This window comes from Neodiprion lecontei, chromosome 3 (assembly GCF_021901455.1).
Source record: "Neodiprion lecontei isolate iyNeoLeco1 chromosome 3, iyNeoLeco1.1, whole genome shotgun sequence".
Classification (NCBI taxonomy): domain Eukaryota; kingdom Metazoa; phylum Arthropoda; class Insecta; order Hymenoptera; family Diprionidae; genus Neodiprion; species Neodiprion lecontei.
In genome coordinates this window covers 11,449,106-11,476,838 of record NC_060262.1, presented here as the reverse complement: position 1 = coordinate 11,476,838, position 27,733 = coordinate 11,449,106, and the positions used below count along the sequence as shown (strand labels likewise).

Sequence of the window (27,733 nt, the reverse complement as noted above, 5' to 3'; positions counted from 1 at the left end):
AGAGAGCCGCTGCAGTATCCGACTTTGAATGGCCTGAAGAAGACGGCCTGTCCGATTACGAGTTGGTTGTATCTGACGCTGAACCCGACTCGTACCGTTTAAAAGAAGCGCACATCGATGGCCGCCGTATTGTAAACTTGGAGCATCTTTTCACTGATTTCATTCGGAAATTCGGGAATCACGCACCGGCCCTAAATTGTCCGATGAGTTCCCTGGTAATCGTGGATTCGCGCCGGCAAGGCTTGAAGACACAAGTGTTTTTTCAATGCCAAATGTGCCTTTACAAAGACAGCGTCTGGACTGAACCGGAAAATCTTCAATCCATGGACATACATCATAGCGCGGTGGCCGGATGCATTACGAGCGGAATAGGGTATTCACAATTGGAACAACTCCTTGCAGCGGTTGATATCCCAAACATCTCGCAGCGGACCTATCTGAGGTACGAGAACGATATAACGGTCCAGTTCATGAATGCCGCCCACGATGAAATGCGAGCTGCTGGAGAACTTGAGAAGGAATTAGCTCTCAAGCGAGGTGACGTCGTTGATGGCATCCCTCATATTCCCGTCGTAGCGGATGGTAGCTGGATGAAACGATCTTACCGAACCGGAAAGTACGACTCTCTGTCTGGAGTTGGAGCGATCGTCGGGTATCATACGCAGAAGGTCCTCTTCATCGGAGTGCGTAATAAATTTTGTGCCACGTGTGAGAGGGCGGCCCGTACTGGGAAGGAACCTACGGAGCACACGTGCTACAAAAATTGGGATCGAAACCGCAGTTCGACCAGCATGGAGAGTGACGCTATCGTCGACGGATTCACGTCCAGCATTGATACGCATGGACTTATCTACTCCACTTTGATCGCCGATGGAGACAGTAGCGTGTACAAGAAGATCTTGGACAGCAATCCGTACCCGAATATGATTGTTAAGAAGGTCGAATGCATCAATCATTTGTTGCGTAATCTGGCAACGAAAATAAAAGACACGCTGAAAAATAAAGGTCGCATAGGGAAATTGCGCCAAGTTGTAGAAGGTAGCGTACTCAGGCTGCGAACTGCCGTATCGAAGGCTGCAAAGTTCAGATCGACGGAAGACGGTCCCACAAGCCTGAAGGCCCGGAAGCTTTCTGGAGATATTTTGAATATCCCGAGCCACGTGTTTGGTGAGCATAAGAAGTGCGCTGAACTGGGCTACTTTTGCGATGGATCGTTGAAAGAAGGCGAAGAAAACCACGTTCCAGCTCTAAAGGCTTTCGGACTGTACGACAAGATACAGGAAGCCTTTTCTAGTCTACGTTGCTACTCTGACAGCATAATATTAGGCGTAAACAGCAATAGCGTGGAGAGGTACAATTCCATCATTTGCAAATACATCGGTGGTAAACGAATAAATTACGGGGCCAGAGGTTCGTATACCGGAAGATGTGCCGCGGCTGTCCTACAGTTCAATACGAATAAATCTTTGAGCGTATTGAGTGAAGCTGTCAATGAGGAACCAACAGCGACGTTGAGGCACATGGAAGAGCGGCACATTCGGAGGAATGAGAATAAAGCAGCAAGCAGAGACAGGTGTGCCGAGAAACGAAAAGCTGAAAAGAAAAACGACTCGAGTGCAACATCGCGAAAAGTTGGACGTTCGAACACAACCGAAGACTACGGACCTAATTGTCAACGTCCCGACTTATCGGCGGAAGAAAACGCAATAAAAACGCAGTATCACTACGATCAGCTGCTCGAATGGCAAGCGAACCGCGATGAAATTGAACGGACAACAAGGCAGCAAGGACAAAGCGAGCGTTGGCTGTCAATACGGAAAAAGATATTGACTGCATCGAATTTTGGACGAGTGTGTCGCATGCGAAGTGATACATCGTGTAAAAACACCGTCAAATCGCTGCTGTTTCCGACACCGTTGCGGCTTCCTGCTATTGAATATGGCCGGCAATGCGAAGAACAGGCGCGAAAACAATTGGCCACCGAGCGCAATATCAACATCACGGAGTGTGGCTTGTTCATCGATGAGGAGCTACCGTACATCGGCGCGTCGCCAGACGGTGTAATCGGCGACGATGGGATTGTGGAAATCAAGTGCCCGTTTTCCATAAAGAACTTCGCCCCGGAAGAAGCGATCGCACAAAAAAAAGGAAATGTGCATCGTATTTTTGACAGCCGAGGCGAGAACATGAACGAGAGTCACGAGTACTTCTACCAAGTGCAAGGTCAGCTGCACGTCACCCGTAGAAAGTACTGCATCTTTGCTGTTTGGACACCACGAGGTATGAAAAGTATAGTCGTTGAGAGCAACGCCGACTTCTGGTCTAAAAAAATGCAACCCTTCTTGACGAGATTCTATAAATGTTGTATGGTACCTGAGATCATTGACAGCCGCCTGCTAAGAAATATGGAGATCAGAGAACCACAGTACATTTTAGACGCTCGTCAGGAAAAAGAAAACAGGGCTGCGAGTAAGGCAAAGGACCAAGCCAAATAAATAATATTTCAGTTTTGTTTCCTCGTACCACGTTTCTGATGAATGTACAAATCACAGTTACTCACAGTTGTCCGTAATTTCAATCGAGAGATAGGGTTATATCGTTCTAGCGGGCAGTCGTGTGACAGATAAAAATTCTTCGTGACGAATCTCCTGTGACGTAATTTGTGTTGTACATTTATCGTGGTGCAGGTAATCGTTAGAATACAAAATTCCATACTAGTATAATTTTGAGTTTTTCATACAATCAAGCTTTCGAATATATCTATCATATGTATTTAGTTGTGAGGTATTTAAAATATTTCAGCCGCCTATGTTGCTGAATTTGTAGTACTGTGCGTGATATTCGTTTGTGAAATATTGGAGGTGATCAGAATATTATTTAAATTAGAACCATTTTATGTTATTTAAGTACATAGCCATTACACATTCCTGTGAGCATGCCGCGACGCGTTACAAGAATTCCAGGAAATGATTACATGAATAATGGCATAAAGACATTAGAATCTCTAAACATCCTGATGGGAAATATGTTTATCGAGCCTGTCATACGACTGTCAGCTAGAACGACACCCGCTCTCGATTGAAATTACGACCTACGGAGATTCAGATCGATTACTGGCGCATTAGCGGTTTGCCGGTAATCTCTTGTGAATGTTCAAATGATTTGTTATACATTTTTTAAGATATTCAGTAACCAAATTGTATACGTGTTGCAAATTTTTTTTTCTCTGTTTTACTGATATATAATCATTTTGATTTTTCGTTAGGAGTGTGCAGAACAAGAATTTTATCGGAGCCTAGATTCGAATGCTCGGAGGGTTCAATTATTATAATCGTACGGTAATTTTTTTTTCCGATAATTGGTGAAATTTACACGTGTTGACATATACCCTAAGTACGATGCAAATATGCGAGAAATTTCAAATCTTGAGGAAAATAAATAATACGACTGTTATTATTTCATCATATAAACCATAAAACGTCAGTTGGGACGAAATTTAGGTTCTTGAGTCCGAAATATCATCCTGACAAAAAATGACCGCGTATTTTCCAAAACAATGAAAGCTTTTTCGAAGTGATATATGAGCATAAAAAGTCAAAACCTATTTCTACGATTTTTTTTCCGGAACCGCCGAGTCATTTAATTTTGTTGCAAAATGAGCGCGCAGCAAACTTGAAGAATCAATATCTCATCTCCGGTTCTATTTGACGTAGAAAAATGATTCACAGCACATTCGCGAGCAGAGAGGATAAGCTTTCGTAGAAAACTTTGGTTTATCCGGAAACATTGAACATTGTAATTGTTATTAACGAACGAATTGTTTAATGGTACCATTTTTTGGCGAGGCTTCTACCATTTTATACATTCTGTAAAAAATCTTTCCGATTACAAATAATCCGTCGGGTTTGACGAGGAATTTCCCATTCATATTCATTCCGAATGACCATACGTTAGATATCTGCTATCGGTAGTAAAATATTGAACACGGTGAAATTTAGAGTGATTCGTAAAAAATGAATATCTTAATTTCAAAAGAATTATCTCAACTTTTCGGATTATTCAAGACCATGCAAATTTTTAATCACATTATTCCATTTCATCAGATTCGACCATTCGCTTTTAACATTTTTGGGTATAGTGAGATGTCGCCGACACATGGTTGTAAGAGAACAGAAGAGGACCCATGTATTTGTATGTGTCTTTATATGATAAGGAGGGGAGGGCACGAATTCTCTGCCAAAGTATATTTTTATCGACAAGTACTCATCATGTTATGGATTTTGCATTGAAAAAGCGAAACAACCACATGAACACGCTTATATTTTACAGGATAATTCGTCGTAACCGTTGGACGGACGCAATGTCACATGCCGCGAGGATATCTTCATGGAGTGGTGAACTATGTTCAAATTACATTACTTCGCAAAGGATGTTATAAACTCCCATCAACCGGGAGAAGGAACTGTTTCGCACAACCCGCAGCTTCATAGTACCTCGAATCTCAGATACTGTTTGCTTGCATTTAATATTTCAGAGGGTATAAAAATAATCCTCAACGTCGATGTCAACAATTGTTTCATATATCCATAGTAACATGAATAAAGTGTTACAATATTATATATAATCATTTTTTGAAACCCTTTTCACTAGTAAAATAGCTTCGAACATAAAATTATTTCATTATTGTCAGTAGAGTTGTGTGTAACAAGCGATGTACAATTTCAGAATGATTCCGATACAGTAATACCCCGAAGTTACGCTATGGGTCGTTCCGGCATTGACGGCGTAAGTCGAAAAAAACGTAAGTCGGGGTGCACGTTTTATACGACTCTATAATGTACATATATATATATGTATAAATACTCACCAGAGATAATCATGTATGTACCTCATAGAAAACCTCTGAAGAAGAATGAGAAATACTCTTTATTTTGGAAATATAAAATGTCGAGCACAGTCGTCTGCCGACACAAAGTTTTTTTTTCTCGCGCACAGTCACTATCCGTAGACTGAGCGAATAATCGAATACAATGTAATGCACGGACGGAAAATAAACATGACCATTCAAGTTTGCCGACAAGGAGTAGCGGAGTTGGGCGGGGGGGGAGGGGGGCGACCGATGGCGTAACTTCATAAAACGAAACCACAACGATTCGTACCCGTTTTGTTTCAATCGTATTTTTCGAACATATTTCCAAATATTTACGAATGGTGAATGGTGATATTTATGAAATCATTTTGAAAATACTTCGTGCTGTGTAAAATTAATATTGCGCGATACGTTTTAATGTACTCGTATATGGGACATTCTTTTACAACCAAACACCTTTGTGACCGACACATTTTTGATTCAGCTGAAATTTTTTTCGACGAGTTCTATACCGAAAAAATACGGATACGTATTCGAGGATTTTTTATTTCACATATTTCGTAAAATAGAGGGGATCGAAAATTTGATAATTTGGTATTTTTTGGCTTGGAGGACTCACTTTCAAAAATTCATAACGCCAATTCTATTTGAGCTGGAAAGTTCGTTTTTTTCATCTCAAAGCTAATGAAATGAATTTTATTACAACAATTGTTTCATTAACGATTATTCCGAAATTTATACTGTTATAAACAATTAATATGTTTTAATCGATCTTTAACAATTGCCCCAACCTCGTAGCGAGTTCTTAGCACAACCATCGTATTCTACGTCAAATTTTTTATCCATAACATATTTTGAATTGATGGAGAATACGATGGTCGTGCTGAGAACTCGCTACGAGGTGAAGGCAATTGCTAAAAATCGATTTAAACATATTAATTATTTATAACAATATAAATTTCGGTTAATCGTAAATGAAACAATTGTTGCATTAAAATTCATTTTATTAGCTTTGGGTTGAAAAAACGAACTTTTCAGCTCAAACAGAACCGGCGTTATGAATTTTTGAAAATGAGTTCTCCGTGCCAGAAAACACCAAATTATCAAATTTTCGATCCCCTCTATGTTACGAAATATGTAAAATAAAAAAATCCTCGAATACGTATCCGTATTTTTTCTATATAGAACCCGTGAAAAAATTTTAAGCTACATCAAAATTGTGTCGGTCGATTTTTATCTAAATCTCTCCGATTCGTCAAAGAATGTCCCATATTCAAGGGTGTTTCACGGAACAATAAATTGAATTTGCTATATTCACCGTAAAACCATCAAAATAATCAGTTCGGTCGTGATGCAATCGTTACACACATGACGTCATTATTTGCATGCAAAATTCGGGTCAATCCTGTTGGTATGGTTACCGACTCAGATTCAGGCCTCTTACCGACCGCGTTTTGTCTAATATTGTGTTGCGCTACTCCCCGGTGGAGAGTACCACCTTCGAATGGTTTAGAACCGAGGAAACTTACGCAGAGGGCGCTTCGATCGATTACAACTTTTAGATCCAGGTCAGCGGCACCTTAAATCAGAGCGAAACAACCTTAGCGATAGAGATCTCATCTATGACGGCAAAATAGTTTCTTGGCGAGTAATACTTCAAGTTTACCAACTTAGTCAAAAATCTCTATTGAATATCATTCTCAAAATTAAGGACGAACACTTTACTTTATCTAGATCTTTTACAAAAATGAAAGTATCCTACGCTGCTCAGATATTTAGTCATTCGATGCACATCGCAATTACTTGCTATAACATGACGTTTCCAGAAGAGTTCCACCATTGGCCTACTGAAGGCACGACTGCTTTCGTGAAAGAATGGAAAATTTATTTGATACTGCTAATAGATTACTTGCTGAAGAAACGATTTCTGAAAAATACAATTATGCCATATGTGTCACATCGAAGCATCAAGCCTTCTTAGAGCAAATCAAAATTAAATTACAAGCCTGTAAATTTGTTAGCGGACGAAAAAGATCTCCCTGTGTTGATGGATGGATCCTTACAATTAACAGTATTCTTCTATTGTGTGAACATCTCAACTCTAAATACCACATTGACCGACTGAAAACTAGACATTTATGTCAGGATCCGTTGGACAATTTTTACGCAATCTTACAACAGCATGGTTCAGATACAAAACCCTCTCCAAGTCAATTCACTTCCGGATTTCGACAAACCATCATTTTACAAGTTTCTGAATTGTCGGAAAGAGCAAATTGTAATACCGACGACAATATTGTTGCTTTGCAATTAGGCGGTATCCAGGCTGAAGTATCCAGACAGAAGAATGCACAAGTGCAAAGCTTTGAAGAAGTGGTCCCTCTTGTCATTGATTCATGCCGTTTTCGAGTCTATAAAAGTATGGGAAAGATCATTCAACGTTTTTATGAAAAACCATATGCACATTAATAACGTGTCGCAACTACTTTATGGGATTCTCACCACGGAATCTGTATTGCATTGTGTTCTCCAAAACACACTGAAATATTTATGAGATCGTACATAAGTATCAAATGCTACTAGGAAGCTCGCTTTGATAGGATAGCGTCCGGCCCGAAGAAAATGGTAGATAAGTACTCCAGATTTGAGCGTTAAATTCGTTTTAGAATTTCTCGAGGAATTTCTGTAGTTATTAGACTCGATGGAGCTACGTCATAGTACATATTACATGTAATGTATCGGAGAATAGAAATGAGTTAAGGCAGTGAGTATATTTAGAAGGCATTTATTTACATTGATATGTGCTGTACACAGATCGAAGGTTGGTCGACGACTGACTGTGTCGTAGTGTTCTTCGCGCATTAGCGCTACAATTCGTGAATGCCATTGTTATTACTTAACGTCGCTAGTAGCTAGGCTTACATATGTTACACTTTCTCTCCGCTTAATTTTTGTTCTCTGTCTAGGAGCCGAGCGGATCCACGCAATAACACAGTTTTCTCAACGTTAGCTTTTTCGTTTGTCTGTGCAACGTCATCTAATTCAACCGTTTCACGAGTTACTATTTGATCGACGTGGCGTTTATCCACTTTACCTGATTCCCATTCAATCAAATAGTTTACTGGTCCGATTCTACTCTTTATTTTTGCTTCCAACCAAGGAGCAGCGTTTTTGCTAAAATTCATCGCCCATACTAAATCGCCTTCTTTAAATTCGATTATTCTTTTCCCCCTTTTATGTTGAATTTGACAATCATGTTTTTCATTAACTTTTTGCTCCGTGTTTGGAAGTAAAAGAGTGAATCGTGTTCTCAATTCTTTACCGAGCATTAGTTTAGCAGGGGTTTCTCCGGTTGTACAATGTTTAGTAGTTCTATAGTCGAATAAAAATGTGTCAATTGCTTTTTGAGTGGATAACCCCTGTCTTTTCAATTTTTTATACGCTTTTTTGAAAGTTCGCACTAAATTGTCCGCAGCCCCATTAGTTTCTGGGTGCTTGACAGCTGATTTTACATGTTTTATTCCTGATTTTTTTACAAATAGTTTAAATTCTAGAGCTGTATACTGCGGTCCGTTGTCAGTTATTAAACACTCAGGAAACCCGAATCGTGCGAAAACTTGACGAAACATTTTTATTAAACTTTCTGAAGTAGTGTTAGGCATTAAAAAAATTTCTGGCCATTTCGATCGAGCATCTAATATTAATAGGAAAGTCAACCCGTCTATCGGCCCTATTAAGTCGGAATGAATTCTCACCCAAACGCCGCATGGCCATTTCCACGGATTTAAATAGCTCGCCGGCGGATTGTCTCTCTCGCGCGCACACTCGTCACACGCCTTTGCTGTACGCTCAATGCACGCGTCAATCCCGGGCCACCAAAAGAACGATCTCGCAACTGCTTTCATTTTTACTATTCCTAAGTGCGTTTTATGCAGTTCATTCAAAATTGTATTGATCATTTTTCCTGGTATTATTACTCTATATCCCCATAAAATGCAATCTTGCTCAATTGTGAGTTCGTCCTTTCGGTTCAGGAAGGGTGTAATTTCGTCTGGCAACTTGCCTTTCGGCCATCCGTATTTAACGTAATTCATAACTTTTGCTAATACTAAGTCTTTCCGCGTTTCTCTCGATACAATTTTCCAATCTAAACATTCATTTGTTTCATTTTCTATATAATTCAAATAAGTGTTTTCTTTTACATTTATTTCTTTTTCATTAAGGTTAACCAATCGTGAGAGTCCATCCGCACAATTAGCAGATGATTTTACATATTTTATGTTATATCTAAAAGCACTTAGAAATTCTGCGTAACGCTGCAGTCTTCGAGCCGCCATTATCGGAATCCCTTTTTTTGGACCGAAAATACGCACTAGCGGTTCATTGTCGGTTTTTAATGTGAATTCTCTACCGTAGATATAATCATAAAACTTGGTGACACCGAAAATTATTGCTTTCGCTTCTTTATCAATAATTGCGTAATTTCTTTCATGTGAATTTAGCGCTTTAGCAGCGTATGCAATTGGACGCTCGCCATCTTTAGTTAGATGCGACAAAACAGCTGAAATTCCGTTATCGGACGCATCGCATGTTAGTATAAGCGGTTTTTTTGGATCATAATTGATCAGTAGATTGCCTGCTTTTAATTCAGTTTTCGCGTTTTGAAAGGCTATTTTGCATTCTTGCGTCCAATTGAAACTATTCTTTTTCAAACAATTATAAAGTGGAGCGAATTTTTCTGCTCGATTTTTAATAAATTTTTCGTAATAATTTATTGTGCCTAGAAACGATTGTAACTGTTTTAAATTTTTTGGTTCTGGAATTTTATCGATTGCTTCGATCCTCTCATTTATTGTGCGTACACCATTTTTATCAATTTCCACGCCTAAATAACGAATACGATCGCGCAATAAGTCACATTTTCTCTTCCGTATTTTTAACCCGCATTCTTCCAAAATATTGAATACAGTTTCAAGCGTTTTTAACATTTCACCTATATTTTTAGCTTTGATGTAAATATCATCGATAAATATGTAAGTTTGTGGCCTGTTTACCCAAACTTATCTCTGAAAAACAACAAACACGCTGAACGGGTTACGGAAAGGATAACCAAGAGTGACCATCGCGGAATCATCGCCTCGGGAGAGAGGGGAGTGATTGACAGGCGCTCGAGACATCCACTAGTGTTATAGTGGATACTCAGTAAAATATATTGTAAATTATATTGTAAATTTATTCTTTTCATTGTCAACTAAGCCTATAATCCCGATCGTCAAAACCGACATTGTTGTTGATTTAGGTGACTATAAGTGTTATAATTATTTTTGTTATTATTTATGTAATTATTTGTGATTGGTGTTAATATAATGTTTTAGTATCGTTTCTACATCAACCCAAGTCGTTGAGACTCAGGAATTATTATTTCCGCAACCCTTTTAAGTTATAAGAGTCACGCTTATAACTTAAAAATCAACAACAAGATGGAGAAGGTCAAGGTCAAATTCCAGTTCGCCGCAGAAGCCTGGGATGCCAAGACGACCGTCATCAAGGTTAAATCCATCCAAGTATTGGAACAGGAACAAATTTTTTCTTTTGAACAAAAAGATCAACCGATTTCGAATCATGCTGAGCTGGCCAAATTACCAGTGGTCAAAGGAATTATCAAGAGTCTGGATAAAAGAGGGAAGCAGAGAAAAGCTATCGTCTCACTGGATGCGCATCTGCAAAGGTTATACTTCGATGAAGAGGGTAATGTAGTGTTCAACGATTATTACCTGGAGGAAATAGAAACCCCCCAACCCACTCCAAACTCATCCAGTTTATCAGTTCCGGCACGTGAAACCCCGATCCAATTGATTTCGAAGGGCATTTTATTAGAAAAATTTTCAAACAAAAATCAGAACGCTAAATCATGGCTCACTTTATTTGTTCTTGAATGTGAAAGATTTAAAGTGGAAGAAAATCAATTCCCCGAGGTTCTGAAACTAGTTTTAGAAGGACCAGCCGTAGACTGGTTTACATCAATTTTTAAAACTTATGGTATGACGAAACCTTGGAGCTTTTGGGAAAGTTCCTTTCTGGAAACATTCGGGGAAAAATCGTGGTCAGAGGTCGAATACGCTTACTCTTTTCGTTGGATAAGTGGACCATATTTAGATTTTGCATTAAAAAAGAGAAACCTATTAATAGATGCAGATCCAGAATTAGGCGTCAGTTCACAAATAAATTTTATCGTTATTGCCCTGCCAAAATTTGTTCGATCACACCTTCATAAACGTGAATTGAAAACAATAGAAAATTTAATGTCTAGTCTGAGTCAACTTCAACCAACATCAAACAATAACAGCTCACGTATAGAAATAAATAAGCAAAATCGAAAGTTCGATCCATGTCGTATTTGCGAGAAAGCCGGTTATAAAAATAGATTCCATCCAGAGGAAATTTGCAGAAATGCAAGATCAGCGATTATCAAATCTGCCGAATCAAAAAACTAGATAGCCTCCCACTTATAAGACTACATGTTATCGTAAATTGTAATGAAAAGGCAGTGGCTCTTTACGATTCAGGAGCCAATGTGTCCTTGATTAATTATACATTTTACAAAAAATTAAAAATGAATATCTCTATGAGTGGGGGCTCAACAATAAGAACAATGGGCGGCGTAGCAAGTACGAATGGAAGGGTATTTCTGAAATTAAAGATATTTGAAATAGAAAAAGTAGCGCCATTCCTAATAATGAAAAATGATTTATTTGAAGAAGATTTGTTGCTTGGCTTGGATTGTATAAAATCATTCCGATTGCGTCAAAACGAAAATCTTGAAATTTCTCAAAATATAAGTTCGAACCAAAGTTTTGATTGCGTTAAAATAAACTATGCTTCGAACAATAACGAAGATAGTCTGAATGGTGTGTTAAATAAATACGATTCAGTCTTCGCCAAGGAAAAGTTCGATATAGGTACAGTCAGAAACTTCGAAGCAAGAATAAAATTAACGGAAAATAAGTACATATCGAGAAAACCATATAAGTGCTCTATTCCCGATAAATTAGAAATAGAATTTCAAATAAAGAAATTATTGGAATTAGGATTGATCGAGGAGTCGTATAGTCCATATGCCTCACCAGTGACCATAGTACACAAGAAAGATGAAGACAAAAAATCGCGACTATGTATTGATTATCGCGAACTAAATAAACTCATAGTACCAGAAGGTTACCCCTTTCCTAGAATTGATGATCTGATTGCTCGTGTTGGGAGGTGTGTTTACTTCTCGAAGTTAGATATCAACTCAGCATTCTGGTCAATACCATTACGTGCGAAAGATAAATATAAAACGGCTTTCGTCACACACCACGGTCACTGGCAATGGGCGTGTCTTCCTTTTGGTTTACAATCGGCTCCAGCAATATTCCAACGAATACTTTCAACCATAATTAGAAACAACAATTTAGACACCTTTGCAATTAATTATATCGATGATATTCTGATATTTTCGAAAAATTACGACGAACACGTACAACATATTAAACAAACATTGGAAGTTTTACATGAGCAAGGCTTGAAATTAAACACGAATAAATGCAGTTTTGCTAAAAAAGAAGTTACGTATCTAGGACACACAATATCAAACAATAGTGTAAAACCGATTAATGACAATTTAATAGCGATCAAAAACTTTCCGATTCCGAAAACAAAAAAACAAGTTAGACAATTCCTGGGGAAAGTAAATTTTTATCTGAAATATATTCCTAGATCCTCAATTATCTTGGATCCATTGCACAATCTCTTGCGAAAAAATGTGCAGTTCGATTGGTCCGCTAGATGTCAAAACAGTTTTGATAAGGTTAAGGGTTGTTTATGTGAAGCACCAATTCTAGCAATATTCGACCCCACTAAACCAATTTTCATATATACTGATGCTAGTTTAGAAGGCGTGGGTGCAATACTAAAACAACCTCAAGGAGATAACACACTTAAACCGGTCTTCTATTTTTCGCGAAAGTTGTCAGAATCTCAAAAAATAAAAAGAGCTATATTTATTGAATGTTTAGCAATCAAAGAGGCGATTCTATATTGGCAATATCACTTAATAGGACAAAAATTTAAAATATTCACAGATCATGAACCTTTACGTAATTTCAACATAAAAAATTGCAAAGATACAGAACTTTTACACATATTAAATTACATTTCACAATTTACATTTGATATCGAATATAATCCCGGCATAAATAATTCAGAGGCTGATTGCTTATCAAGAAACCCGGTTCTATCAGAAAACAAAAATGATGAAGGTTCTAAAATACAAATCGTCAACTTCATAACTATGCAAAACATCTTACAGAACCAAAAAGAATTAAAGTGGGACAAACACTGTAGTAAAGAAAATGATATTATATACAAAACCTTGAACAGAAGGAAAAAGATCTGGTTAACAGAAGAATATGGTATTGCAGCCCTTGAAAACTTACATAGGTCACAAGGTCACATTGGAACTAAACAGATGACACTTACGATTACACCAATATTTTATTTTAAAAATATGCACAAACATATTAAAATGATCTGCAGATCATGCGAAACTTGTATCAAAAATAAAACAAGATTTGGAAACTTTAAGGCGCCATTGTCGCAGTTGGGTCCTGCGTCCAAGCCGTTAGAAATAGTTTCATTAGATACAATAGGCGGTTTCACGGGAAATAAATCTCAAAAAAAGTACATGCACTTAATGGTAGATCAATTAACTCGATATGCATTTATCTCCACTTCAAAAACACAAATAGCAAAAGATTTTATAAACCTAGTCCAAATAATAGAAAAGAGAGGTAAAATTCAAACAGTTCTGACAGACCAATATCCTGGGATAAATTCCAAAGAATTCAAGAAATATTTGAAAGAAAAAAATATAACACTGATTTTCACAGCGGTAGATTGTCCGTTTTCCAATGGACAAAACGAGCGTACAAATCAAACATTGGTGAACAGAATTCGCTGTAAACTTTACGAAAACCAAAATAAATCATGGACAACAATTGCCGAACAATGCATAAGTGAATATAACAATACAGTACATAGCTCTACAGGTTTTTCACCAAACTATTTGCTCTCGGGAATGGACAGGTCAATAATTCCAAAGGAATTAAATGAAAACACAAAAGAAAATTTAGATGTCAATAGAGCAAAAGCATTAGAAAATTCCATAAAATCGCATAACAGGAATAAATTATACTACGACACTCACACAAATGCAATAGAATATAACGAAAATGACTTAGTGTATATACAAAATGGGAATAAATTAAATAGAAAAAAATTAGATCCCGTCCGAACTGGACCATTCAAAATTACAAAAAAAATATCTAAATCCATTTATGAAATTGATATCGGTACAAGAAAAAAAGATGTAAATATTTTTCACAAAAGCAAAATGGTCCCATATTCACAACCCGTCCCAGAGTCCTAACCAATCCTCTCCGGGAAGGGGGGATGTAAGTTTGTGGCCTGTTTACCCAAACTTATCTCTGAAAAACAACAAACACGCTGAACGGGTTACGGAAAGGATAACCAAGAGTGACCATCGCGGAATCATCGCCTCGGGAGAGAGGGGAGTGATTGACAGGCGCTCGAGACATCCACTAGTGTTATAGTGGATACTCAGTAAAATATATTGTAAATTATATTGTAAATTTATTCTTTTCATTGTCAACTAAGCCTATAATCCCGATCGTCAAAACCGACATTGTTGTTGATTTAGGTGACTATAAGTGTTATAATTATTTTTGTTATTATTTATGTAATTATTTGTGATTGGTGTTAATATAATGTTTTAGTATCGTTTCTACATCAACCCAAGTCGTTGAGACTCAGGAATTATTATTTCCGCAACTCTTTTAAGTTATAAGAGTCACGCTTATAACTTAAAAATATATAAACGTTTGGTACTTTTGCGAAAATTTGCTCCATTTTCTTTTGAAAATAACCCGGCGCCGAAGCAACACCATAAAACAATTTATTTGGTCGATATAACCCTTTGTGAGTGCTAATCGTTAAACAATCTTTGCTGCTGTTTTCAACTTCTACTTGTGCAAACGCTTCTTTTAGATCAATTTTTGAAAAAATTTCACCGCCTTGGGCTTCAGCAATTAAGTGTTCGACTCGCGGCAAAGGGTGTCTATCGATCACCATCAAAGGGTTAACGGTTACTTTATAATCTCCGCATATTCGCACTGTGCCGTCCGGCTTTAGTACAGGAACGATTGGTGTTCCCCATTCACTTACGTCGACTGGAGATATTATTTTCTCTTTCGTTAGGCGATCTAATTCATTTTCTATTTTTTCTTTTAGTGCGAACGGTACACTTCTTGGTTTATGGTAAATCGGAACTGCGTTGTCTTTTAAATGTATTTTTATTTTACCTTTAGTAAAAGTTCCGATCCCCGGGGAAAATAAATTTGCATGTTTTTCAAAAATTTTTTCTCTTAAAGACTCTAACTCGTTTTCTTTTTTTATGCAATTTATAGTATTGCTTAAGCAAGGTTTTACAATTTTTTGTTTTATTTCTAAGGGCCACAGGCCTAGTTTTGATAACCAATCGCGTCCAAGAAGTGGTACCCCGCTTCCTTCCATAACATATAAATTTCCAGTAGTCGCGATTTGTTCGTATTCAATTTTTAAATCTCGTAAAATTCCTACCGGTCGACTTTCTTTACCGCAGTAATAATTAATTTTCAAGTTACAATTTTTTAATTCATTTTTCGCAAAATATTTTTCGTAATCTGATTGACTTATAACCGAAATTCCGGCGCCACCATCTACTTCCATTTTCAAAACTTTATTACCGACTTTTACATTTAGATATTGCGGATCGATTTTCTCTTTTTTTTCTAAAGAGTTAATTTTCATTACAGGATCACTTACGCTTATTCGAAAAAAATCGTCAAACCATGATTCATCGTCCGTGCTTGACTGCTTATCTTCTTTCTTCTCTTGTAGATTTTTCAATGTTGCTTGGTTTTTACCGCCGCTCCAGCAGACTGATTCGAGATGCCCTTTCTTGTTACACTTGTTACATGTTTTGTCTTTATGCCAACATCTGCTTTCTTCGTGATTCGGCTTTCCGCAACGATGGCAGTTTGAGTTCGAATTGTTACGTTTATTGTTTTTGTTTCGCTGCTGGTATCGTGAAGAATTTTTGCCTTGGAATTTTCCTTTGTATAGGTGAAATGTAGAGCCTCGCTTGTGATTGAACCTTTTATTTGCGGAGCCCCGGAATATTTCTGATTTAAGCTGTAACAAGTCTTGTTTGTTTTCGGACTGTTCACCGTTTGCCTTTACCTTACTCGACGCTACTTTTGCTTCTTCGCAAGCCGTCGCTGTTTTCAAGGCTAATTCTAAGGTTAGATTTTCTAACTTGAAAAGTGTTTCGCGAATGTCATCGCTGAGTATGCCGCTTAGAAATTGGTCTTTAATGGCATCTGAAGAATCTTTGAATTCACACTTTGTCGCCAATTCTTGCAATGCTGCTTCGTATTGCGCAACAGTTTCACCCATATTTTGATTTCTTCTACGGAACTGCGAACGCAACACAGTAACATTCACTTTTGGTTTTAGATGATTTGTTACTTTGTCAATAATTTCAGTTAGTGTTACATCATTGAGTTTTTTCGGTGCACAGATTTGTCGAATTTCCGCGTATATTTTTGAATTCACTTTTGATAAAAATATCGCTTTTTTCTTTTTTTCTTCTTTAATTTCGTTTGCTTCAAAGTAAAATTCCATTCGCTCTACGAACTGCTCCCAATCATCTTGACCCAATTCGAAATTCACTTTTGCGTTAAATTCCATTTTTTTCTTTAGTGTGATTGTTTTCACTCCAAGTTCTTTTTTATCTAAGTTTTCTGTACTGTCTTCAGAACTCTCACTAGAATCTTTTTGTTCACTTTTAACTAACTTTTTTAGTATTTTTCGCAATTTGTCTAATGTTAATGATTCTTCTTCAAATGTTTGCCTTTTTTTTAACTCTTCAATTACTTGAGATTTACTCAAATCATAAATCCACGAGATGTTTTTCTTATTACTCATTAGTATTTTTAAATGCGGTATTTATTCACTTTTAATTTTTAATATTTTATTTTAATACGCGCACCAGTTTACCTCGTCGCCACTGTAATGTATCGGAGAATAGAAATGAGTTAAGGCAGTGAGTATATTTAGAAAGCATTTATTTACATTGATATGTGCTGTACACAGATCGAAGGTTGGTCGACGACTGGCTGTGTCGTAGTGTTCTTCGCGCATTAGCGCTACAATTCGTGAATGCCATTGTTATTACTTAACGTCGCTAGTAGCTAGGCTTACATATGTTACATTATAAATATTGTATTTATCTTATTATTTCTCTTTCTTTATCTTTCTCTATCTTCACCCTTCAAAATCTACATCAGTCTGTATGTACGTGGGATAACCGCATGGTATTTTTCTTCACTAATGTGGTGTAAAAGTAGGAGGGCTTAATAATAAACATGTCGATTCGAAGCATTATAATGCACAGTATACGAAGCGAAGTAGAAAAAGACAAAAAAATGAAAAATGACAAAGACTGTAAGGATTCAAACATTTAATTAATAATATTAAGCATTATTTACCTAAAAAATAAGATTATTGTGATATTTTACTAATAATGTTTGTTATATGCTACAAAAACGCAAAAAAATAAAAATGAATGTATGGATACTTTTGTCACATGCCAAAAGTGTTATGTTTTTATTTCATGCCAATGAATATCACCCTAATACAATAAATAATACCTCTATTGCAGCATTTAACTTTTCTCACCTACGAGGCATGACTGCTTAAAACAATTCTCCAACGTTAAAGTACGTCCGTATAATATGATGAGTTTCAAATTAAGCGGTCATGTTTGCTTTCATTAACATGAGATTCAAAATCCATATGTATTGCAGTGATGGGAGGTTCTTAGTTCCGCCCTGACTCAACAGAGGTGCTACAAAACTCTGTCCGAAGCTTAACATTGGCACTTTATGGCGGCTGGTTCTCTATCCCATCTTCCTTGGTCTTGGTCCGCTGCGGTTAACCGTCTCGCTTCGGAGGGAAAGGATCCCGATTCGCATGTCCAGTTCCCCTCACTTTTGGTTGCTGGTGACCACGTAGGCCCCGCTCTCGCTCGGACCGTCAGCTAGCGGTGTCTTCTCCTGACCCTCGTGACGTCAATGTCACGTTGGGGCTGATTTTGTAACTTTTGATCTATTCGTCTGTAGCGAGATTCTGTGGACGAGATTCGTTAGCTAACGATATCGTTAACTGCAATTAACAACGAGCGTCGCCACGAACCATTCTGTAGGTAGAAGATAGCAATGCTTATCACTAGAGTGTACCGCTACTTCGCGAAAAGCATCGTAAATTTTTCGAGGGATCTCGGAGGTCTCGATAATGTTTAGCAACGCTCGATAAGCATATTATATACGTGTAGAACGATTTAAAAAAACAGGCCCGTGTGGGGTTATGTACTCAAGTCTCAAACGCATTGTTCTGATATTGTGAAATTATCAGTACATATAATATTTATTCAAGTAAGTATTTCCAAGTAATTTTTGTTAATTATCGAATTAATTATTCCGATATAGACGTGGAAAAGTGCATCTTTCATAGGTTATGTACTCTGAAGTGTTTTATTATTCAATTGCAGCATATGATATCATTTTTTAAATCTTGTATAATATTTCGCATGTGATGACTTATTTAAAAAATTCCGATTGTATATACTGTAATCCTCTTGATAGTGCAGAATGGCAGAGGGGTAAGAATCTGAAATACCTTAATCGTGACGGCTGGTGGAAGAAATCCAAAACCATTATAAAATGTATACCTGATGTAATTAAAATAGAAAAACAATTAACGGGACCCGGTGGTCTAGTACTTACGAAAAATCGATTTTTTTTTTTCAATATTTCGAAAGCATAGTATCTTGAGAATATACTGTGAAAATTTGATAATGATATTCACAGTATTTCAAGTTTTACAACCCATTGAACGTCGGCGCGAAAGTAAGTAGAAGGGTCGGTCCGCTCAGTGAGTAGTTCTATTGTTCGTAGAAAAGCAGCTGCTACCTGAGTTGTAGTGAAAATGTGAGAGAAGAGTATGAGAAGACTGAAGGGATATTGCATAGTGCGGGCATTTCAGATTAATGTAAGTACACGTTTAAATCTAATTTTTTTGAGAAAATACTTATTTGAAATTTTAAACGCGTTTATCTCGAAACTACTTTTTTCGGTACAGCGGGGGTGAAAACAAAAAAACTATTCAACCGAATCACTTGAAATTTGGATATGTTGTACACAACATGTATGGCTATCGTCGGAACTAGAATCATAATTTTATTTAAATAATTTTCTATTGTTTACACTAAAAAACTAGTGAAAAAGACCCGATTTTACGATCTTTTTTTTCAAACGCGCGCCATTTTGTCAATTTTTAATTTTTTCGATTTGTTCAAGTTCCGACCATAACTGCACTCTTTCTGATTAAGAATCTTCTTGAATTTTGTGTTTCAGATAAGTAGAAGTCTCGAAATCACCTACGCCGTCCGGGTCCGATTTTTCGAAAGGGTCATCTTCAGCGGCATTTTTGTAATAATAAATATTGTTTTTAAAATATGAAAAAAAAATTTTTTTGTAAACTCAATAAACGTAGTAATACGCCCGAAAAGTTGAAACATCATTTTTGAAATTTTTAATGGCAAAAAAAATAGTGAAACTAGGTAAAATTTTCGTGCTCTAGACCACCGGGTCCCCTTGAGGGCGTTGCCTAGCTAGAAAGCGCGGGCTACTCCGCTTCCCGCGTTAACCGTGGCGAGAGAGAGAGTAAGAAACAAGTGAGATGGAGCAATCGAGCTGTCGCCGGAGTGGGGCGGGTAGCGCGGCTAGCCTCTTCCACCCCTCACGGGCATTCGGATTCAAATCCTTCTAACCAGCCCAGTGTGCCGCGCTCGGCACGACGCAGCACCTGATGAATAATAGAAAAAAAATAGACTCCTTTCAGATTCCACTTGAAAAATTTACTAGTAATACAGAATTTAATAAGGAACCCGAAACTATTTTGTTTATAATTTCAAAACTTGTCATTAATGAGGTAAAAATCGTCAAACATTTGAATTGTTTATAAAAATTGGGGTTTTAAATAATGTTTAACATCAAATTTTTTTTATGAAAGCTTATTCGTTCACCTTCCGAATGCACTGTAAACGATGTCTTCACGTCGAATATAACCGGATATATGCGCGCTCTTTTTGCATGAAAATTGAATGATTGTCTTGCAACTTTCGAAAACAAACATAATTCGGACGAACACCAAAATGCGTATCGATTGTTTTTACCTTTGTTTCATATGAAAAAGAGTATGAATAGATTGAAAAAATACGAGGTCACTTTTTGATTGACGTGACGTAGAATTCCCCATACGTATGTTGATATAGATATACATTCTTAATATTTCAACGAAAATTATATTCACCGGCGTCCGTATTTCTACGCAATGCGATCACGTGACTGGTAATAGTCTGATAGCCGGTATTCATAGTCAGGTTCGATTTGCAGGACTGTCTTGAGTCAGCTCAAAGCATAGCTTGATCGGCTGAGAGCTGTTCCTAATACAGTCTCGAAAATAATACGTAACTATTTATGAATGCCGGCCAGACGTCATCACAGGTCGTTTCAAATTGAAAATTGCAACGAATAGCTGTTAGCAAATTCATGATATAACAACGAAAATATCATCAATCTCCTAGGTCTCACCACGTGGAGATTGCTATCAAACAGAGACCCACCTAACCCGTCCCTACCTCCCAACCATGATCGGGTTTGCACCAAACAAATACAAAATGATAAAAAATAATATAAAATGATAAAAGTAAAATTAAACTCCTTTAAACTTAATAAACATAATCACGAAATCTGTATGAAAAGGATCTCATAGAAATTAAATTGAAACAGTATAAGTGAAACATGACAGTAATCTTGATCGAGAAACTTGATATCATAACAAGGCATCGAGCATTGTATACATTATATGGCTAAATAAATTCTATAGAAAGCGCAAACTATGGAAAGTAGTACGTCATTGTTGCAAAAATTAATTATTAGTTATCATCTATTTAAAGTAAAATGTACGCTTCCTTTTTTGTAGAGCATTCAATTTCCTACAAAAATCTGTGTTCACAACAACCTTGTGAAACCAACTTGTCGGTCACGCGCCGTACAATTCACGCACCGCAACAAGCGTTTCACGGTTTCCAGTCGCGCGCCACAGAAGAAAGCACTCTACGTCACACGCGCCGCTCACGCCACCCACGCAGCCGAGCGCGTCCCGCAATCAGCTAACGTGGTCTCCCGCTGCTGAAGTGGAACCGAGGCTGAGATAAGAGACCACCGATCTCACCGATCGGCAGGACAACTTCGGTCTCGCCGGAATTGACCAGACAATACGACCACCACTGTTACGCTACGTCACCAGTACGCTACAGTTACAGAACAGCACGCATGCTTTTTTGGACAACTGCATGACTGACTCTTACAACCTGCCACCAGCCAGTCCAACAAAAAGGGCAAGCTTCCTCAACCCCCCAGCTCCTTGGGTGCTCCGACCGGTGGACCTCTCATCAAGGCCTTTGACAAGGCCACCCAGCATTCTGCTGTCGCTGTGGGACGTCCGACGAGCCAGGGTCACATCGCCGAGATACAACCGCAGCATCCCGGCAGCGGTCTCTCCATTTGTGGAATCACCACCCACATACGTGTCAACGGCCACGCAGACAACACCATCGGACAGCGAGTGGGAATCGTCACTACCAACGACCGGACCGGAGAATCGCCGTCCTCCAACGCCGCCTAGCTCACCAAAGAGCCATTACACGCCGCCACTGAGCACCGCATCGATTCATCGCCGCACATCATCGCTGCAGCCTCCACCGCGGTGCAATAAGACCACGACTATCCCTTCCCTCGCGTGGCAACCAAATAACTAACTACCTTTGTATATATATATATGAATAAATAAGGTGTAAATACAACAACATCAAATTCTCATCTTTCACACCACAGCGATCAACTCCTTCCACGCGGCTCGGTCGAAAAGCTATCAACAAATAGCGAACAATCTGTCTTTAGATTTTTTTACGACGCTTCGTTAGCTAGTTATAAAAACTAGAAGAAGCAAACAACATTTATCCTATGTTATTCCTATGGAAAATCGAAAAGTGCTATGCGCCACCCCTTAATATTAATATTGAAATCCTAAATTTTAACTAGTGACTTTGTATACCTGAATGAGATTTTTGAACCTGTTTGGAAAGGAAAAAAAAAAATTTTTTTTTTTCTGAATCACCCTATACACGCAGTTCGGTCAGACTGCAGAAAGTATTCCTGGAATGAACAATCAGATATATAATTATAACAATATGACTAGCAAATTTTTGGCATAGTAATACATATAACAAACTAAACATAAATCACAGAAGTATTACACGTAAGCTATATACAAAGCTATTGTATTTATGTACATATGTACATATATTTATATTACAGTTTTTTGTCGTCTGTCGGTCGTGAATTTACTGTTTCTTACGCGCGGCCTTCTGGGCTTCGATGATTTGAGGGGAGGTTCGCGGATTGAGAGTTGTCGGGCGCGTCTAGAATCTACGATCTCGGGTAACAAACAAAAGTGAAACAAATCTGCTAATTTATTCTCCATTTTTCCGGTCCAGAATTGATCGTCACGTTTTATTTTATCAAAAATCAATCCCTTTGGCGTCTAAACTATAAAATAGCACCACTTCCTATTCGTAATGTGTAGAAGACCTTGGAGCTGATACATGTAATTATGAGAAAGCTCTAACTTGGCTTTTCCACCGATTATTTTCGTCTCAAATATTTATTCTGTATCCCAAAAATCTATCGAGCGAGCGTAGCGAGTGAGCAAAAGTTCTTAATGTTCAAGCGAAATCCCACAAAAAGTACTGATATCCCCAAAAAGCACCTCTGGTGCAAAAACCTTTCGCCAAGTATATTAATGTGACAGCTACCCACAAAACAGCCACCTACAAAACTGCCATCAAATCAAATACTACTGCCAAGTATAATTTATTTAGAAACTAATTATGATTTTGATATACTATAACGACAAAAAAAAAAAATTGAAATCAAAATTGAAATTGAAAAAAAAAAAAAATTTTTATTGAAAAAAAAAATTGGAGATAGTGGTAAAGGCGGGCTTTTTTAAAACAAGCACAAGAAAATACAAGTCGAGCAATATCAATGTTGTAATGGCAATATAAACATGGGCCCTCCAAGTACCACGTACTCCAATTTTTTTTTTTTTTTATCAAAATTTATGTTTTTTTTTTTTAGAATTTCAATTTTGATTTCAATTTTTTTTTTTTTTTTGTCATCGTTAGTTATAGTATATCAAAATCATCGTTAGTTTCTAAATAAATTATACTTGGCAGTAGTATCTGATTTGATGACAGTTTTGTAGGTGGCTGATTTGTAAGTAATGTGTGCATGTATGATTACCCCAGAATTACGTGAAGTTCATTTCTAAAAACAAAACGCGCGTATTTTAGTGGCCTAATACGTACGCGCCGTATTTACTTTGTATGGAAAATTCTGCCAGGTACATTGTAATTTTACCTTGGATACTTAGGTAGTCACAATAAGTGATAAGAATATTCCTTATGATCGACAAAGTGTAAACACTCATGCTAATTGCCGAATATCGATTTCGATCATTTAACCTGAACACGTAACAAATTGATGACATATTCTAGCGACTAATGCAAACCGGGCTAGTACCACACGTCACAATGCATTCTAGTTTATATTTTCGTGTGTATAAAAAAACTAGGGAATGAATGTATACTGCTATTATGAACAGCACTATCGGCTCTTGAAAGTACCTTCTTAAATTAAAGCCCTGCGATTGTTCGTACTCAAGTGATTGAATCTCGAAGTCAGAGAGGGTGCACCATCAATCATATAAATAATTCGATTTACCTCCTTTTTTCCTGAAATTTAGCCAAAATCTTTATGCCGGGTCGTTTCTTCTTCTTCAAAGACACATTCCCTCTCTTCTTAGCCATCGCGGGAATAAATACTGATTCGAAATAATAAAAAACACTGTAGAAAAACACAAGCAAAAATAAAAGCGCGGAACACCATCCACGTGCCGAGCGACGAGGATTCGAAGGAGGGGAATTGTAGTGGGGGGTGTTGAGTCTACCCTCCTCGCCTGTAATTCGCATGGTCGCCCGCCAACGCAGTCGTGGCGCTAGCAGCCGCCCGCCTTTTGCGCGAAAAATTTGCTGTTTTATGCTTCGTGATTTTCCTTCTCATTTCCTCATTTTTGAAGATACTTAGGTTCTTAGGGAGTCATTTTGAAGATAAAGAATAGATCTGTGTCGCCTTTTTCGCCGAATTGCGAAAAAAAATTCACTGTCCGCTGTGTTTCACTTCAAACATAACGTACTTTCAAGTACGTTTTACGCAAATCTGAAAGCGAAATCGAAAATTCGGCAAAAAAGGCGACACAGATCTATCCTTTACCTTCAAAATGACCCCCTAAGAACCTAATTATCTTCAAAAATGAGGAAATGAGAAGGAAAATCGTGAGTCTCTGTTTGCGCGCGCTCTTCAAGGCATAGGCAACGCCCTTAAAGGCTTTCGTATGATCGCTTTTCCACTCCTAATTCACATTATCTTTCAAAAGGTTACGCAGGGGTGTTACTTGACTTGCATATTTGATACTGAATTGCCTATAATACAGTCCGACCTCCAAATAAGAAACCCGGCAATAAGAAACTTTCCCCAGTTCCTCACTCGAGCGCTTCCCCCACTCCGACTTAAACTCCGAGCTCGAGATTTTTGTGCGCGAAACCTCTGGTTAAGAAACCAGCCCGAAAGGGAATATTTTGGCGAAATAGAGTGAACGCTGTGGTGTCAATTAATGTGTGGATGCGTGCGTGAGTATGTGTGTGTGCGTGTGTGAATGTAACACAAAATTTGAAAGTTCATTTGAATCTTTTTGTATTTACTTGACAGATATATGTGGGCGTTGACAATATTTCATGGAACATAAAAACAGAGAGTAGGGCATTTAAAGATTTTCATATAAAACAGCAAAAGATTCCGAGACGTAATGAAAATCGTTTTCGTCTTGTTGAGTATCATTTTGTTCCACAACGCACTCAGCTGACGGTCGAATATTTTCGAGGCAGTCGAACTCTGCCATCGAAGATTAATCCTCAGAAATATCGACTGTTTCTTCTTTTAGATTAATGGGATAAAATAATATGGACATAAAATTAAACTTTTATACTCACTAGACGATGGCATGACGAGCATAGCTCATGGCCAATTTTAAAGAAGAAACAAAAAAAATAATACGTTACTTTTTTCGGTTTTTTGAATCCAATTTAATACCGTTGTTGCGCCTACCTCTTCATATCCGTCGACTTTTTTCATGAGATTCAATAGCTCGATTACGTCTCGATCGTCTGCAGTTATCGATTTAAAGGTGATGTCAGTGCCCACAGACATATCGAGATTATCGATAATAAAAGAGTCCTCGTCCGTTTGAGTCGACGCATCTCTGATTTCTTTGGGCCATAAGTTTTTCCAGCATTTCTGGATCGTTGTGGGTTTGACCTTTTTCCATGCATCAGCAATCCAGAAAATCACTTTGTGCACGTCAATTGTCTTCAAAAACTCGATCAGCGTCACGTTTTCATTTTGAGCCTCAACGATTGCATTTACGAGGTTAATCTCGTAATGTAATTTGACGGTTTGGATAATGCCTTGGTCCATAGGCTGAATCAGAGAGGTGACATTTGGCGGAAAAAAATTTACTTTGATGTCGTTAATTTTTACGTATCCATGAGATCGACAATTGTCGACGAGAACTACTGCCGTCTTTGGTAAGTTCTTGGAGTTGAGAAAACTTTCAACTTTTGGAACAAAAACATCTGTGAACCATTCCTCAAAAATCTCTTATTTATCCACGCGTTTGTCTGACTGCGGTACCAAACTGGCAATTCATCTTTATTCACGTTCCTCAGACAGCGTGGATTTTTTGATTTTCCAATCAAGATTAGAGGCAACATGAAAGAGCCATCGGCATTAGAACACGTGGCTATAATAACCCGTTCCAACTGTTTTTTCCCACCAGCAGCTTGTGCCTGATCAGCTGCAACAAATGTCCTCTTGGGGGTACTTTTATACACTAGCCCACTCTCGTCCATATTGAAAACTTGGGACCCTTCAAGTTTTTTTGTAGCCACCATTTCAGCAAATTCTGCTTTATACACATTAGCTGCTTCCACATCGGCTAATAGTTTCTCCCCTTAAAAGTCCATAAGACAAATATCATCATTTATTGGACAATTTTATTTAACTATTTACTAGTTTTTTTGATCATTTATTTAAAAAATAATTCTATTTTTGTTTACAACGGAAACCGGAGCAAAGAGAGTAAAAGAAAGTTCAGAATCAAGTAAAAAGCTAAATTAAGTAAAAAGTAGAATAATGAAAATTCCATTTTGAATAACCCGAAAAACAATCATAAAATGAAACATATAAACCTCACAAAGGCCAGGTTTCTAATCTAAATACAAGAGTCGCAATTTTTCGCAATACATTTCGAGTAAAACACAAAGATATTCCTTAATTACGAGGAAAAAGGAGGAAATAAGGTAAAAGAGTGTTTTTACTAACACAAAACTATACATATTTTGTTAGGTGCTCCGATCTTTTTCCTCCCCTATATCTCCAATCACCTGTGACCTGTGATAATACTTACCGGTGATTTTTAAATTTTTAATGTGGGTTCGTCTCTTCCATTTCTCTAGCCACCCGTGGCTTGCTTTGAAATTTTCTGGTTCGCCGATTCGAGAGTTTATCACGAGAGCTTGTCGGCATAGCATTGGTCCAGAAACTGCAATGCCTTTGCAACGATAATCAAGAAGCCACATGAATAATTCGGCGTCACGTTCATTTGTTTCTGAAACTTTTTTCAATGTTTTCGAATGGCTCGTTTTGGCGGCATTCTTTATTATCTCCTCATTGGATCTCCATTTTCTGAGAACACTTTTATTCAAGCCGTATTTCGCACAGAGTTCTCGAGAGTTCAGGGTTTTACACTCTTTCAAAATTTTCTTCTTTTCTTCAAACGTATGTCGATTACGTTTGATCACAGCAACCTCTTTGTTTAAATTAATATCACTTTGTGGCGGAGATTCCGTAACATTCTCTTCGACTTGTACACTGCAGTCTGATCTCTTACGCTTTTTCAACATTTCGGTCATTTTAAGACAGTTATATGATCGAAATTCAGACGTGAAACAAAGATTCGCTAGATAAATGTCCACGCGCAGTCAAAAAAATTTTTGCATGAGCGATGGGAATAACAAGTAGGAACTTGTTCGAGTGTGTTTCCTATTGAGAGGATCGCATGCGGAAAAGAGTGAGAGAGACGGACAGTGTCACTGAGCGTGGAGCGCGCGCCAGATGGGGGTATGCGATATATACGAAAAACGCTTCCCCTTGGGGGCTTTTGGTTTCTTATTGGGAGGTTGGACTGTAATTACATACGCCTAGAAATTGTTGAAGTTGTTTTTTATTGGTAGGTACTGGAAATTTCTGAATTACTGCTAACTTATCTGGATTTGGATGTACACCAGCGGGTGTAATTATAAAACCTAGAAACGGAACAGATTCTCTGCACAGTAATGTTTTCTTTAAGCGGATAGTGAAATTATGTTGCATCAAACGACCAAATACCAAGTTTAAATGGTGC

General features: G+C 37.7%; 1 protein-coding gene across 1 annotated transcript; it reads right to left on the bottom strand.

Annotated features, from left to right (window-relative positions):
• Nucleotides 1–21,976: 21,976 nt before the first annotated feature.
• On the bottom strand, nt 21,977–27,242 carry LOC124293419 (jerky protein homolog-like). Its single transcript, XM_046734269.1, has 4 exons — nt 26,738–27,242; nt 25,955–26,281; nt 25,378–25,886; nt 21,977–22,021 (listed from the first exon to the last, which is right to left on the bottom strand). Exons 1-4 carry the CDS (start codon nt 27,240–27,242, stop codon nt 21,977–21,979), a joined length of 1,386 nt encoding a protein of 461 aa, XP_046590225.1.
• Nucleotides 27,243–27,733: the final 491 nt, after the last annotated feature.